The sequence below is a fragment of the Eptatretus burgeri genome, chromosome 3 (genome assembly GCF_056783735.1).
Source record: "Eptatretus burgeri isolate ZD-2024b chromosome 3, Ebu_testis_v1, whole genome shotgun sequence".
NCBI classification, from domain to species: domain Eukaryota; kingdom Metazoa; phylum Chordata; class Myxini; order Myxiniformes; family Myxinidae; genus Eptatretus; species Eptatretus burgeri.
The window spans coordinates 13532903-13550405 of record NC_140963.1 but is presented as its reverse complement, the minus strand read 5'-3'; the positions used below and the strand labels follow the sequence as shown (position 1 = coordinate 13550405).

Here is a 17503-nt window from a genome sequence, read left to right as displayed (position 1 = left end):
TAACACCAATCATGTGTGTGTATCTGTCTGGAACATGGGCGACTTGGTTCCATCTGTCATCAAGGGGTTTGACAAAAATTCTCGATGTAAATGTGTATCGGCGAAGGTCACCCAGTGGTGGTGGCTCAGGGAATTACAAGTCAGCTGTGGAAATAACTTGCATTTTTGCACTGCACATGTCCCCAGAGAGTGGGAAGCCCCAAAGCCAACCTCCACTAATCAGAGGAGGCAGGGGAAGGGGTGTGGGAGGAGGTGGGGTAGGGGGAGAGAGGGGAAGGGAGGGATGGGAGTCGAGAGGGAGAGGGTGGAAGTGGGAAGGGTAGGATGAGAGGGGAAAGGATGGGAGGAGGGAAGGGAAGGGGTGGGAGGCAACGCTGGGCACCCCTGCTAGTTTATAATAAATCGGCAATTACCCCGTGCGCACGAAGCAAATAGTGGGGTGAATCAATTGGTGCACTTTATCTGTCTGTCTGTCTGTCTGTCTGTTTGTTTACAAACTTCAGTTTATGATCGAGGCAAAACTTAATTTCAATTGAATGTAATACTTTGAACACCAATGGAAACTCGAATCGGAAAACGAACCTGTGGTTTAGAAGTACTTTCTTTGTCTCTGACTTCGTACGGATCGCACATGCGCATCGAGCAGTAAGAAAATTATGTCTGTCTGCCTATATGTCTGAAACTAAATTGAAAATCATTCCAACAGGAAACTTACAGTTTTTAATGATGTCATAAAGGACACAAACAACAGGCACGAATAACTCATTTAATGTGTTAGATAAGGTGGTGAAAAAGACACGGCATCAATGGTGGAAACTTCCGGGAAAAAAATGTTTTCTACAATCTTTAAAATATTTATTTTATTTCAACTGAATCATATACTTGAACACGTAGAACACTGTAGAGCACAAATCACCTTATCGGCACTTTAAAAAATCTTCCGTTTCGCAGTACCTGGACAAAATATTACAGAAATTTACATCATCTCGACCAATCAAATTTGCTGCTCGCGGGCCTTGCCCATGTCCTTATTTCGCAAGTGTGCATGGGGTACAGTGTTCCATGAACTCTCGAGTTAATTAATAGCGTTGCACAAAACCAATGAAATCGCACTTCAACATGAGATCTGAGATCAAAATCTCCAAATATTTTGAAAGCTGTCAATTTTTCTTCCCTTCCATGAGAAGATTTCACAGCCAAAGTCGTATTTTTGTAGTTTAAGTGGTTCCCGAGATGGAGGTCATTGAACGTTTGAGGTTTTGCACGACCTTGGCAACTTTAGAGGGTCACGTCTTGGATTCCAACTGTCACAGAAAGCCGATTTTAATGTCAAATGAAAGGAGATTTTAATGGAAATCTTTTTGTGTTTTTTCTCTCTTTTGAGCAGTTATCATTAAATTCGGAAATGAATTGGTTGCAGGTCAAGGTCACATGTGACCTTTGACCATACATGGGCAACAAAACTCAAGGTCATGAAACTCACCACCTTGGAAGTGCATCACAAACTCAGTATAATCACACAAAATATCAGAATGCTTTCTCCATTCGTTTTGGAAGGGTGCATTTAAAAGGTGATTTGTACAGCAATGTGACATTATATATATATATATATATATATATATATATATATATATATATATATATATATATATATATATATATATATATACATACATACACACACATTTCTGGATGGGTGGAAGCACCACATTTGGCACGATAGTCTTTTTGATCCTTTCGTCAATTTTAGAGGTAAGAAGCCCTCCTGAATTTTGTCTTGTATCTATGTCTGATAGGATAACTAAGTTTAAGATGGCTGGTTATCCATGGGTAAAATTGCTGCCCTTATTTTATGCGGGAAAATTGGGATTTTAAAAAGAAAAGAAAAAAATGAATTCACTTTCAAAATCCCCCCAAAATACAAAAAAATTATTGATAATAATGTGACTTCTCTTTCAAGGAACTTGTGATGCAGGAGTTGGCCATTCGGCTCATCAAAGTTTGTGCTATTGTTACAAACTTATCATTGTTTGTCCGTGCTCTATCCTTTTTTAAATGCCGAGCTTCAGCCAAGGAAATAGCACGTACCATGTTTTAAAGTCGTTGGGATGACTCATCTGGGGTTCGAACCGCCGACCTCCCAGGCTCGGAGCGGACACGTTAACCATCACATCAACGAGCTTGGTTTGGTGACGTCCACAGCATATTTGTCCACTTTGTCACTTCTGAACATTTCTCCCTAATGTCAATGATAAGCATGCCTTCAGTGAATACATCGTCAGAAATTATACTGAAATGTTGAATTGCTTGAATCTATTCTCTTATTACTTATTGTAAATAGAACTGTGAAGTTTAGGCAATGGTGGGTATATATATATATATATATATATATATATATATATATATATATATATATATATATATATATATATATATATATATATATATATATATATATATATAGTGAACGTGTATTTTGTACATTTGCTGTGGAATATTGTTTACTCTTGTCATTTGGCTCTGCCTCACTATACAGGTTCATCTTTATCCTTCTAGGACCAGCAAGCAAGGTTCAGCAATACCATGAGATTGGCCGTTCCATGGCTACCCTAATGTCCGATGAGGTACCTTAACTAATCACACAGACTGCATTGTCAGTTGGAGGGGAAAGTGGGGGAATATGGAATATTTACTCCAGTTGAATTTGAAATATTATTTTCTTGCACTATTTTGCTATTTCATGCTTCAAGAAGTAGCTTGATTGGATAGTTTACTTACCATGTGAACACATTTTTCATGTAAAAGGCAGAAAATGTGCATGGTAAAATATCTTATATATTTTCTGCCTTTTGTACCACCAGCTACTGCTGTAAAGCCAGACACTGAAGCTGGTCTCCGTGTACGCCGTGCTCCTGGCCACCGGCAACAGATACAATGGAGAACATTGTGGAAAGTCTCTCTTTGAAAGGACTGTACAGCAAACCCACCCAATCTACTTTCTTAACAATCCTCTTAAGGAAGTTCAGTTATTCAACCTCCTGGGTCTCACTCTCAGCTCTGGTCTTTCTTGGGGAAACCACATTTACAAGTATGCCTCCAAAGCCAGTCACCGACTGGACATCCTCCATTGTGCAAAGTCCTTCCTTGGCACACCTGCAAGGCTTTCATTTACAGCTTGGAGTACTGCTCTCCCCTCTGGGCTGGCACCCCTGCCTCACACCTTGCTCAGCTTAACGCTGTGGAAACCAAGGCCATCAAGATCATTGGAATCTCCCGCAATTAAGCTCAGTCTATGGGCATCACTTTGCCCTCGCCGACAGGTCAGTGGTCTCTATGTCTTCTTCCGCCTCCTTTCTGGTCTTGCACCCTCTGCCCTCGCCATGCTTTGTCCATCCCTAGGTATCAATAGGGCACATGTGGTCCACAATGAACATCCTTTGAGTGAAACTCCCAAAATCCAGAATCACTGCTCAACTCCACTCATTTATGATGGGCTGGCATCTGCCTAGTTGGTAGCTAGACGGAAACCCCTGGAGTACCGGCAAAAAGTGGATACGGCGTCGCGCTGCGCCGGTGCATGCTCTCATCTCTGATCTGACCTAACCATCTGATCGGCTTCACTTGTGGATGTGAAAGATCCCATAGCTCTTTCAAAATGAATAGGCCATTGCATGCGAGACCAAATTGTCAATTCCAAACTTCTGTTTTAACTTGGATTGGAGAGGAGATGGCACGTCCAGGTCGATTTGCCAAAAGCAATGCCAACATGTCACCTCACAACAATATTCACCATAATCGGTCAAAAGGCATATTGGGATCTCCTTCTTCTTCAAAAGTTGGCTCTCAGAGTAGGTCAGATACATATATTCCTTTCCCTTTTTGTTTTTTGGTTTTTGTAATGAATTCATGTATAACATCAAATGGAAGTGCGGTCATCCCGAGGCAGGGACATAGCGGCACGACGAGGCTGATCTCATGGATGGTTCTGAGGTTTTTGTGTGTGGAGCACAATAAAAGATTTTTGGTGCATTCAAACTGCTTTCCCTGCTTGATACATTACATAGCGATGAGGATGGGGTTCTGGTGAGCGCATGGAAAGTAAGCAAAGCTATTGCAGTTAGCTGTTGGCCTTCCAACTCGTTGTTTCCCTGCATACACTACTTGATCACCATGTCCCTCAGCCGTATTGACGAGTTCAACCCATGCGTAGCAAGCTGGGAGGCATACGTTGAGCGTCTACAGTATTCATACTAAGCTAACGGCATAGAGGATGATGCCAGGAAGAAAGCAATCCTGATGTCGGCATGCGGCAGCGAGACATTTACTATACTGAAGAATCTCGCCATACCAGGACCACGATGGATTTAACACTCCGAGCTTGTGGCAGCAATGAAGGAGCATTGCGAACCCACCACCCTCAGTCATTGTGAGTCGATTCAATTTTTACATTTGTTGCCAAACTTCGACACAGTCCATTTCGGCATTCGTTGCTCACCTGAAACACCTTGCCCACCATTGTCAGTTTAGTACTGCATTCGACGACATGCTAAGGGACTTGCTCGTATCGTAGTGGGAGTGGAGCAAGATCGAATTCGCCGGCGCCTACTTGCTGAACGGACTCTGACATTTTCCAGTGCTGAGGACATCGCTATTGCAATGGAGAGCGCAGAAAAAAGTGGTGCAGATATTGCTCGCTCCATTGCTTACCAGCCTGGAGCTGACCTGTCATCTGTCAATTGTATGGAACAACATCCACCCAGAAAATCTGACGCCAAAATGCCTGCAAACTGCCTGGTGGCTGATGCTGATAAATGCTGCTTCCACTGCAACGGTGAGAATTCTCCCACTACGTGCCGTTTCAAGACTTCCGCTTGTAACCACTGCCTCAAGGTGGGTCATGTTGCCTCTGTGTGCTTGTTTCGAAAATGGAGGGCAAGGATGGAGGAAGGCAAAACCCACCTCCTTCACTCAGAGGATAACTTGGAAGACATGACTGATGGAGACAACCCTAAGAGCTACAGTGTTCAGTCGTATGACCTTTTCCACACAAAGTCTGGCAGACAGTCTACTCCTACACTGGTTATAGTAGATATAGACGGATGGACCATGGAAATGGAGGTAGACATGGGTGCTGCCGTCTCACTCATGAGTGAGGCAGCTTTCCATAAACTGTGAGGGAATTCTGAACAACCCAGCCTCCGTTGGTCCCCGATCCGACTCGCTACATATACCGGTGAGTCAATACAATACAAGCCCGCGGGTCATGTGATGTTACAGTAACCTACGGCAACACTACTCACCAATTACAAGTCTTGGTCATCCCTGGAGATGGACCCACACTTCTTAGACGAAACTGGCTCGATGTTGTCAAACTCAATTGGGAACACATCCATCGACTGCAGGCTTCCAAGCCACCAACCGTACTGCAGCACCTCCTCGTGATTTACCTGGACGTCTTAAAGGATGATCTCAGGACATTGAAGGGTTTCACTGCCAAGCTAAATGTTGAGAAAGATGTGAAGCCAATTTTCTGCAAAGCATGTCCAGTTCCTCTTGCATTGCAAGAGAAGGTTGATGCAGAATTAGCCAGACTGGAAAAGTTAGGTATCATTGAGTCAGTTCAGTACTCAAATTGGGCTGCTCCAGTTGTTCCTGTCGTGAAGGCAGACAAATCGTTCCAATTTTGTGGGGATTACAAAATGTCGATCAACAAATGTTCCACCTTGGACTAATATCCCATACCACGGATCGATGACTTTTTCGCAAAACTGAGCGGAGGACAATCATTCACCAAGCTCGACATGAGATCAGCCGACCTACAAGTCATTATGGATGATAATTCCAAAGAATATCTCACCATCAACATGCATTGGCGGCTTTTCCAGAAACAACCGCTTGAGTTTTGGTGTCAAATCGGAACCAGGAATCTACCAACGTTGTATGTTTAACCTATTCGCTGCTGAACCACATGAAGTTTACCAAGATGACATCCTAGTCACGAGCCGCTCAGAGCTTCATCATCGTGACATCCTCGAACGTGTGCTACACATTATCTCCAGCTCTGGACTATGCCTGCGGAGAGACAAGTGTGAGTTCATGGTTCTGTCTGTGACCTATTTGGGCCACCGTATTGAGGCTGAAGGCTTACATCCCACTGAAGAGAAGATCTGAGCAATCAAAGATGCCCCAGCTCCAACCAACATTTCTGAACTCCAGGCTTACTTTGGCATGCTGCAGTACTACAGCAGGTATATCCCAAACTTGCGCACAAAGATTTTGGATCAGCTTCACAATTGTCATCCAGGCATTGTAAGAATGAAATCTCTGGCACGGAACTATGTCTGGCGGCCTCACCTTGACTCTGACATCGAACAGTGTGTGAAACTTTGTTATCCATGCCAAAGCAGTCGAAACACCCTTGCAAAGGAGCCACTGCACCCCTGGGAATGGCCCACTGAACCATGGCAGAGGATTCCTCTTAATTCTGCTGGACCTGTCGAAGGCCATATGATCCTTATTGTTATGGATGCTCACTAGAGCTTGCTGTCAAAACTCGACTCAGGTTCGACAACCGGTCCAGACGGCATTATATCAGCGCATGTGTCCTAAAAACCTGCTCCTCTGCTCTTGCTCACCCTCTCTCTCTGTTCCAGTCACCCTCTCATTTGCTCAAGGTCATCTGCCATCTGCTTGGAAATCAGCAAACATTACTGCCCTGCATGAAAAGGTGCAAAAAACAGATCCCTGCAACTGCAGACCAATCAGCCTTCTCCCAATCATCAGCAAGGTTATGGAATCCATCATCACTTCACACATTAAATCCTTCCTCTTCTCCAATGGCTTAATTTCCGATCATCAATTTGGTTTCAAACCAGGTGACTCTACCCTGGATATGCTGCTTCTGCTCTCCAAACAATGGATGGAGGTCGTCAATGCCGGACATGAAAGCAGAGCCATATCCCGAGAAATATCGCGTGCTTTTTCATGGTGTGGCACCCTGCCCTGCTCACCAAACTCTCTTCCTATGGTATCCAAGGCCATCTCCACTCATGGCTCGCAGACTTCCACTCCTGTCGCAGTCAACGGGTGGCCCTAAATGGAGTTCTTTCATCCCCTCTTCCTGTCCAGTCTAGAGTTTCCTCAAGGTAGCGTTCTGGGCCCTGTTCTTTTTCTGGTTTTCATCAATGATCTCTCCGACTCTCTGGAAAATCCTCTATATCTCTTTGCTGATGACTCCACCCTCTGCCGTACCATTGGTCATCCCTCAGACCGGCAAGCTGCAGCTTCTTCGCTCACTGCAGATCTGGATAAAATCACAGACTGGTCCAATACGTGGAACATGTCTTTCAATCCAGACAAATCTCACACTCTCACGATGTCTCTTCGAAAGGACCTTTTGGAACCCCACCCCCATCTACTTCCTCAACAATCCTCTGGAAGAAGTCTTTTCTTTCAAGCTGCTGGGTCTCACTATCTGCCATGATCTTTCCTGAGAAAGCCACATTTCAAACCTCGCCTCCAAGCCAGTCACCGACTGGGAATCCTCCGTCGTGCAAAGTCATTCCTTGGCCCACTTGAGCTCCTGACCTCATACAAAGCTTTCATCCGCAGCCTGGTGGAATACTGCTCTCCCCTCTGGGCTGGTGCTCCTGCTTCCCACCTTTCTCACCTTCACGCTATAGAAACCAAGGGATTTCGGATCATTGGCATCTCCCATGATGAGACTGAGTGTTTGGTCCTCTCACTCTCTCACCACAGGCAGGTCGGTGGTCTTTCTGTTTTCTATCGTCTCCTCTCCGGTTTTGCCCCTCCCCTCCCCCTGCTCTGTCTGCGATTTGTCCCCACCATATTTCCGTAGGGCACTCAAAGTCCGCCAACAACCCCCTTCTGGTAAAACTACCAAAATCACGAATCACTGCTCACCTTCACTCTTTCATTCCTCTTTTTCCCCACCTTTGGAATAAACTCCCACACTCTATTCAATCCCATTCTTCCCTCCAGGCCTTCAAAACAGCTGTTCACCACCACCTCTTATCATCCCCCATCCAAATCATTGATCTTTTCTACCCCCGTTAATCCACCCCAAACCCACCTCCTTCAAATTCCCTGCATTCCTTCCTGAAAGTCCTTGTAATATCCATCTTGTATACCCCGTGTTCCCCACCCCATCCCTCTCCCTTCCACAGATCTCCTAACGTCTCTGTTCCCCACTGTTTTGTCCTTCTCACCCCCGCCCCTCTTGTCTCTTGCCCCCCTTGCTGTGCATTGTGTGTTAACTCTCATACGAGCCTCGACCAAGGTATACAAAAAAAAAAAAAAAATTGATGCCGGTGTAACACATACAGCAACCTCACACGCGACTATAGAGAGGCTGTGCCAGTGCTTTGCCACTCATGGTTTGCCACGCTTGATAGTCACTGACAATGGAACTTGTTTCTCAAGCTCTGAATTCACTGAATTCACCCGCCTGATCGGTATAATTCACAAGTTTGTGAACCCACACCATCAAGCTTCAAATGGACTCCCCGAAAGCTCTGAGTTTTGTCAAGTCTGGTCGGAATATGATACACGGTGGAAGCCTTCAGACCAGACTATCACGTTTGCTTTTCGCTCATCGCATCACTCCCCACACAACAATAGGGATGACACCAGCTGAGCTGCTGATGAAACGACGTTTGCGTACATGACTGGATTGTCCAAGACCAGACGTGGCGTCGGTCGTGCATCAAAATCAGTGGAAACAGAGACTTCATCATGACAAACATGCTGTGCAGCGCTCTATAAACACCAGGGACCTGGTGTTTGTGAAAAAACTTTGGTCGCGGAAAGGCCTGACTACCAGAGAGGGTTCACAAAAACGAGGGACCGTTGTCCTGCAAGATCAAACTCGAGGACAATCGAGTCGTCCGGAGGCACCTTGATCATGTCCGGTCTCGGTCTTGTGATCCTGTCATCTTCACAAATGATGTCTCGCCACTTCCTGAAATAGTGAAGAGTGACGTTGGTGCTACAGATGGTACTGCACCACTCCCTGAGGCTGACCTCAATAACTCTGTTGCAGCGCCACCAGCAGAGCTGTCTGTCGGATTTGTACTCAGACGATCATCCAGAGTTCCAAAGGCGCCTCTCCACCTCGCTTAGTCACTAATACTCATATATTCATGATCTTTGTGTTACTTACTAGTGTCTTCATTACTCTTGTGTTCATTTTTAATGAATTTTCACACTAAATGGGAGGGGGTGAGATGTCATGTATTCATGTATCAGATCAACCGGAAGTGCGGTCATCAGGAGGCGGGTTACATGGCGGCATGATGAGGCTCGGCTCATGGATGGTTCTAAGAATCGAAGGTTTCTGTGTGTGGAGCACAAGAAAAGATTGATGGTGCACTCAAACTGCTTTCCCTGCTTGATACATTGCAGTCTTTGTCTTATTTACAGTGAACAAGGTTCAGCAAATTAAGTGGTTTCAAACAAATTCCATGAAGAAAAATAACTCGAGAGACAAAAACAGATCATTTCTTTGCTCTTGTTTTTATTTTTTTATTTTTTATTACAAAATGTATTGTACGTTCATGGAAGAGTGAGGTTCTGAACTGCGTTTTTTTTTTTTTTTTTTTGTATACCTTGTGGAGGATCGCATGAGAGCTAACACACAACGCACAGCAAGGGGGCAAAGAGACAAGAGGGGCTGGAGTGGGAAGGACAAAACGGTCGGGAACAGAGACATTTGGAGATCTGTGGAAGGAAGAGGGATGGGACGGGGAACATGGGGAATAGAAGATGGACATTACAGGGACTTTCAGGAAGGAAAGCAGGTAATTTGAAGGAGGTGGGCTTGGGTGGATTATCGGGGGTTGAAAAGATCAAGGATTTGGATGGGGGATGATAAGAGGTGGTGGTGAACAGCAGTTTTGAAGGCCTGGAGGGAAGAATGGGAATTAATAGAGTGAGGTAGTTTATTCCAAAGGTGGGGAAAAAGAGGAATGAAAGAGTGAAGGTGAGCAGTGATTCGTGATTTTGGTCGTTTTACCAGAATGGGGTTGTTGGCGGACCTTGAGCGCCCTGTGGAAATGTGGTGGGGACAAATCGCAGAGAGAGAGAGCGGGGGGGGGGGCGAGGCTGGAGAGGAGACGGTAGAAGATAGAAAGACCACTGACCAACCTGCGGTGATTGAGTGAGAGGCCCAAAGACTCGGCCTCATTGCGGGAGATGCCAATGATCTGAAATGCCTTGCTTTCTACAGCATGAGGCCGAGAAAGGTGGGAGGCAGGACCACCAGCCCAGAGGGGAGAGCAGTACTCCATCAGGCTGCGGACAAAAGCTTTGTAAGTGGTCAGGAGCTCAGGTGGGGCGAGGAAGGACTTTGCACGATGGAGGATTCCCAGTCGGCGACTGGCTTTGGAGGCTAGGTTTGAAATGTGGCTTTCCCAGGAAAGGTCATGGCAGATAGTGAGACCCAGAAGCTTGAAAGAAAGGACTTCTTCCAGAGGATTGTTGAAAAAGTGGATGGGGGGGTTTCTAAATGGTCCTTTCGAAGAGACATAGTGAGAGTGTGAGATTTGTCCGATTTGTTCCACGTGTTGGACCAGTTTGTGATTTATCCAGATCAGCAGTGAGCGAAGAAGCTGCTGCTTGCCGGTCTGACGGATGACCGATGGTACGGCAGAGGGTGGGGTCATCAGTAAAGAGATATAGAGGATTTTCCAGAGAGTCTGAGAGATCATTAATGAAAACCAGAAAAAGAACAGGGCCCAGAACACGACCTTGAGAAACTCCAGCCTGGACAGGAAGGGGCCATGAGAGAACTCCATTTAGGGCCACACTGTGACTGTGACAGGAGAGGAAGTCTGTGAGCCATGAGTGGAGATGGCCTTGGATACCATGGTAAGAGAGTTTGGTGAGCAGGGCAGGGTGCCAGACTGTCAAAAACACGTGATATGTCCAGGGATACGGCTCTGATTTCCTGTCTGGCATTGAGGGCTTCCATCCATTGTTGGGAGAGCAGAAGCAGCATAACCAGGGTAGAGTGACCTGGTCTGAAACCAAATTGATGATCAGAAATCAAGCCTTTGGAGAAGAGGAAGGATTTGATGTCTGAAGCGATGATGGATTCCATCACCTTGCTGATGATTGGGAGAAGGCTGATTGGTCTGTCGTTGCAGAGATCTGTTTTTGCACCTTTTTTGTGCAGGGCAGTGATGTTTGCTCATTTCCAAGCAGATGGCAGATGGCCTTGAGCAAATGAGAGGGTGAATAGAACAGAGAGAGGGTGAGCAAGAGCAGAAGAGCAGGCTTTGATGACACGTGGGCTGATGCCGTCTGGACCGGTTGCAGAATCTGAGTCGAGGTTTGACCACAAACTCTCCACCTTGTCAGGAGAAAAGGACACAGAGTCCAGGGACAGTTGGGTGCGACTGGGTAGGGTGGGTAGAGAAAGTGATGGGTTTTGGACACAAGATTTAGCTGCAATCACCGAGTTTCGGCATTCAGCTTTTTCACGTGCGGTATCAGCAGTGTGGCCTTTTGAGGTAAGGGAGGGGATGGAGGGGGAACATACACCAGAAACAGATTTGATTAGACGCCACCAGGATTTTGAGGAGGGAGAGAGGTTTGAGAGTTCAGACTTGAGATGAGAAAGATGTTTTCTGGCTCTCCTGAGCGTAGATACACACTTGTTCCGAGCTTTATGGAAGGAACTGAGATTGCCCTCAGTTGGGTTTGCTTTCCATGAGGCAAAGGCAAGTTGTTTCAGGACAACTGCCTCACCACAAGCTTCAGTGAAACAAGGGTGGGAGGAAGGATGGGACAACTGAAGACGAGAGGGGATAAATTTGTGTATGAGGGAGAGCAAGTTTCTTTGAAAGAATTCCCAGGATGAGTTGATGTTGGAGAAAGTAGCGATAGGAGACCAGTCTATAAGTTTGAGGGCTACTTGGAGACCCTGCCAGTCAGCTTGAGTGAAATGCCAGACTCAACGGTGGTGAGGTGGTTATCTGATAATAGCCAGAGATTTGTCCACTTTGACAAGGACGTGGTAAGAAGAACCGATTGGAGCGGAGGAAGAGCAGAAGATATTGTCAGGGAAATTTGTCAAAATCAGATCCAGAAGAGATGGAGTACCATTGGTTGAGATCCGGGTGGGGAAGTTGACCGATTGAGTCAGTCCCAATGAATCGCAGAAAGCTTTTGCTGAGGTGCCATGACAGGTGAGAGAGGTACCGACACCGAGCCAACTGGCATGATGACAGTTGAAGTCGCCACATATGAGGAAGAGAGAGTTTGGATGAGAAGATAGAAGATGGTCCATGTTTTCAGAGTGAGGTGTAGATGGAGTCATCACTGTTAGGTGGACGGTACAGTACACATATAAACATGAGGTGGGAGTTGAGGGGAAGCCGTAGCCCGAGGTATTTCTGGGGGTGTGGGGGAGTGAGGGAAGTGCATGGAGTGTGAAGAATAGAGTATTTGATGAAGAGAGCAACTCCTTCACCAGGGTGAGGCTCAGGTCTGTCAAACCGGAGGAGGGAGTAACCAGGGAGAGATACTTGGGAGTCAGACATGTCTTGGGGGAGGAAAGTTTCTGTTCGGCAGATTATGACTGGTTTGTCAGTGGCAACCTGTATGGAAAGATCTGAAAGGTTTGAGCGAAGACTCCGGATATTTGAGGTCCATACTTTTAATGAAGAGGTAGGGGAGGAGGCTTTGGGTGCAGGGGGTGGGGGGGACGGGGAGGGTAGGACAAGGGACGAGGGGAGGAGGTAAGGAGTGTGATTGAAAGAGTGTGGGGGTTTGCAGAATAGCTTGGGGAGGGGGCCGAATGAGGAGGAGAAAAGGCTCTGTGGTGCTGGGGGAGAGGGGGAACAAGAGAGGGGGTAGAAGGCAGTTGAGGATTTGAGGAGGTGGAGTGAATAGATGGAGGTGAGAGAGCAGTGGAAGGAGGCAGCTTTGTGGATGGGAGGGGGAAACTTTGGGAAGGATGAGTGAGGGGGATGAATGGTGGGAGAAAGGTAAGGGGGGGAGTTTTTGAGAGAGGTGAGAGAGAGGCTTGGAGGGAGTAGAGTGTGATGGTTGCTTTGAGAGTGAGGGGTGAGAGGAGTGAGTTGGCACTGAAGTTGGAAAATAAGAATGGTTGATGTAAAGCGAACATTCATAGTAAACTGGGATTTTTTTAAGTTTTAGGTCAGTTATGCGATTAAACACGTTTCTTGAGGGATGCAATGAAGGCGAATTCAGAGAATGGAGAGAAGAAATGCTGTAACAGTTGGATTTTTTCTGCAAGGTATGAAGGAAAGGTCGAATTGAGAGCAGTCTGTTTAAATAGCAGAAGAGTAGTGCATTCTCATACAGTAAAGAGTACCACACGTGTGAAAGAGGAAGATGAAGCATTATAAGAGATCATTTTTGTTATTATTATTAATGTTTGAGAGAGAGAGTTTTCAACAGAATAGATCATGGAAGTGTTTTCGAAAAAATCGAGGAAGAAGAAGAATCGGAGAAAGGTCGCGTTTTTTTGTTGTTGTTTTTTTTTTTAATTAAGATAAGAAATAGTGATTTGATGGGAGGGATGGTGGACGTTAAGAAAGTGTGAAAGATAGAAATTGAAGATCATGGAGAGAAAAAACAAATAAACATGATCGTACACTGAGGGGAACAAAGGGAAGGCCTCAAGCCTCACGGATAGGCCTCAAGCACCCAGTAAGACAAGTTCGACGAAATCTCACAAAATAGCACGATTTTTGAAACAAAACCGAACTCGGAACACACAGTAACATGTTGGTGAGAAAATAGACAGATAAAACGGGACAGATAACAACCGGAAACTTAACTTTGAGATCCTCAGCAGGGTTCCCCCAAGGAGACCTGCCAATGCTCCAAACCCAGAACCGGAGCCTTGGTGTAGAAGAGGAATGCTTAATGGGCAAGACTATTCCATCAACTCCATTGACAAATACTTTAAAAAGTGGAAAACTTGAAATGTCTCAAAACAGCCTTCCTTAAGATTGGCACAGAAGTCTTTTATAATTATATTTGTCACTTCCCAACCTCCTGGCTGGTCATTCTGATAAAATGATTGATGAAGTGAGCGTACAATCCTTCAAACACCTTGTAGCCATCACGTACATGCCGCTTATGTGTGATCACTTGCCCTTCAGATCTTTCATGACGTGGCATACAAGGCCAAAGAAAAGGGTGATCTGCTTGCTGGTATTGATGAGTTCTTGGATCAAGTGATGGTGTTACCTCCTGGAGAGTGGGACCCATCCATCCGCATTGAACCTCCAAAAAGTGTGCCTTCTCAGGTGAGAAGCCTCATTATTATTGGCCCAACTATTCGGAAATTTCATTGTTTCAGAAAATATATACTATTGATTGTTACAACAGCGAATAAGCAGGTTATTAATGTTTTAATTTATTTTACGGAAAGTAATTGTCTTTTTTTCAGCATTTGTATAATTAGAAATAACAACAGCAATAACAATAATTCTTCTTTTTCTTCTTCTCCATTCACATGCAGTACAAGGCTGCGGATTGCATCATCAGCTGATGTTGTGGCTGTGCCGCTGATGCAGTGCCCCCCTGTACGTTAGAGCAGGAATTTGTAATTTGTTTTGGGTGCCGGTGACAGCACCCCTACTTTTCGCGAAGGAGACCGCGGGATCTTTAACGTCCACCAACTAATGGCGTCAGATGGGACGCCCATTTTTAACCTCCATCTGAGAGACGGCGCACACATTGATGAATCACCGTGCCTGTGAAACACCAGGATGACAGTTTATAGGCGGGCCGTGATTCGAACCCAGGCGAGTGAGCTTTGAGGCGAGTGTGCAGATCTCGAGGCCATATAACAGCAATTACATCATTACGAGGATCATTCGATTTATTTTGGAATCTTATATTCACGAGTCATTCCTCAGTTACAAACAATATGGTGTAATCGTAAAATGATTGTCACATCCATCAATTCATAATTTTCCATTGAAGCCTCTTTATGGAAACCACTGAGTGCACCGTAACAAGACGCACACAGGCAGGACAGCCGATTTACAACATTCCCATGCGAAAGTGGAATGCTTCAGAATGCTGCTGCACACACATGCCATTTATTGTGAGGAAGGGAGTTTGTAACCATGATTAATATTACAATGTGAGGCTCATTTTAAAATGGTTTTCAAATGGGCGCAGCCACAAGCTGGCTCGTTGCACCGAAGTGTGGTTTTTATGTAATTCATTACTTCTGAAAAATGAAATTCTGCACTATGAGCTGCTGAGAAGAAAACCAGGATCAAACTGAGTAAGTGTCTTTCAAGGTCAGCACACCTTTATTGTAAATAGCATTTCTGAAGAAAATGTTTGAATCTTGGAATGGAATTCCAAATGGAAAATTGGGAGTTGAATGGGATTCCAAAGGGGAGCTTGAACTTTGGATCACTCTTTATCAAAAGTTGTGTTGTGTGCTGTAGCCTACTCTACTTCTCGGAAGCTTGTATGAAAAATTGCGTTTGATATGTTGTTACTCCACACGCACGTGAAGCAAAAAGCAGGGTCAAGCAATGGGTTCACTTCTGTCTGTCTACAAACGTCAGTTTATGATCAAGGAACAACTTCATTTCAATTGAATGTTGTATTTTCAACATGAATCGGAAAACAAAATCTGAAAGTTAAACAGAAATTTGGCTCTGAATTCGTCCCGATCACACATATGCACAGAGGGGAGTAAGATTTATTTTTATTTTTGCTCTGTCTGGCTGGCATTCAAACAGAATTGAAAATCATTCCAAACAGGAAAATTACTGCTTTTAAAGATGTTGTAAAGGACACAAACAACAGGCGCGAAGAACTAATGTGACGTTTATTAAGGTGGTGAAAAAGAAGCTGCACCAACGGCGGTAAAGTTCCCCCCCAAAAAATTATGCCACCTTTAAGATCTTTATTTTATTCCAATTGAATTGTAAACTTGAACACTGCAATACAATTCACCTTTTCGACACTTTCAAAACCGTTCTATGCAGCAGTATTTGGACAATATATATATATATATATATATATATATATATATTTATATATATATATATATATATATATATATATATATATATATATATTTATATATATATATATATATATATATATATATATATATATACATATCTAGTCTGGTGTTGGCGCAGTGGTTTGGGCAGCGGCTTGGGACCCAAAAAAGTCCTGAGTTCAAGCCCCGTTGGGCCACTGAATTTATATATATATATATATATATATATATATATATATATATATATATATATATATATATATATATATATATATATATATATATATATATATATATATATATATATATATATATATATATATATATATACATACATACACACATATATGTATGTATGTATGTATGTGTATATATTTAAATACCAAGTCGTTTCACACCAGGGGGTTGACTCAGCCTGTCATCCTTCTGAGGTCAGCGAAATGAGTACCACTGTACTGGGCCGGTGTATATCCTGGTTAAAATAGGTGTACCAGATCCCTGTGTCGTAAGAGGCGACCAGGGTTGCGTCAGGAAGGGCATCCGGTGTAAAACATGTGCCAAATCACTATGCGGATCATATGGATGATCCGCTGTGGCGACCCCTCACGGGAGCAGCCGAAAGAAGAAGATATATATATATATATATATATATATATATATATATATATATATATATATATATATATATATATATATATATATATATATAAATATATATTGTTACGAATTTGGAATTCAATCGCACACAACATACAGGTTCCCTTAGTCAGTTATGTCGATAAGTCCATGTTCCCTAGATAGCTCACCTTCCAGTGTTTAAATGTTTTGAAATCGATTAGATGCGCTGCGGATTGATTTAATAGTTAGGGAGCGAACAATGGAGACGTCCCTCCCCCTCTTCTGCGAAGAGGAAGAAGAACCCTGCGGTGACGTCAACAACTCCCTCCCACCCGTGGTTGAGCGGGGGGTGGATCACGAGGGCATAAGTCACGCCAGGTGCGGGGGAGGGGGTGCAAAGGATAAAGGGACATCTTTTCTTTGTTTTAAAAAAGAGTTCGTGGGAGCTGCGTGGAAGTCCGGGCGTCGCGAAGGAGACGCGAGCTGGAGGCGCAGCCTTGCCTGCTGTGTTGCGCAAACCGCGCGTTGGTGTGGAGAGAGCCGGAGAGAGCTCGCCTGCCACACGGAAGGCCCGAGATTGACCGCGGCTACGCTAGCTGCCGTGGGGAAGGAGCATCGCGGGTCGCCCAACCGCGTTCGTGTGGAGAGAAAGCCGGAGAGAGCTCGCCTGCCACACGGAAGGCCCGAGCTCGACCGCGGCTACGCCAGCTGCTGTGGGGACGGGACGTCGCGGGTCACCCAAGCCAGACACCACGAGGGTGCAGGTAACCTGCAACAGTCTCGTGGGACTCTTTCGGTCTGCCAAGTCCCACACCTTAAAGACCCAAGAGGTCCAGTCTGACCCCATTGCCT

The 17503-nt window shown here is 44.9% G+C and overlaps 1 protein-coding gene across 5 annotated transcripts in view; it reads left to right on the top strand.

The window, feature by feature from the left end:
* LOC147029419 (electroneutral sodium bicarbonate exchanger 1-like) overlaps window positions 1-17503 on the top strand; it is a 249828-nt gene that overhangs the window by 117333 nt on the left and 114992 nt on the right. For all 5 annotated transcript variants that reach the window (XR_015055899.1, XM_085872458.1, XM_085872457.1 and 2 more), the window contains 2 exons: window positions 2537-2624; window positions 14157-14303. Coding sequence is in view for 4 of the 5 variants with exons in the window: in XM_085872458.1 (XP_085728584.1) it covers window positions 2537-2624; window positions 14157-14303 (235 nt within the window). In the remaining variant the exon portion in view is untranslated. The remainder of the gene's footprint in view (window positions 1-2536; window positions 2625-14156; window positions 14304-17503) is intronic.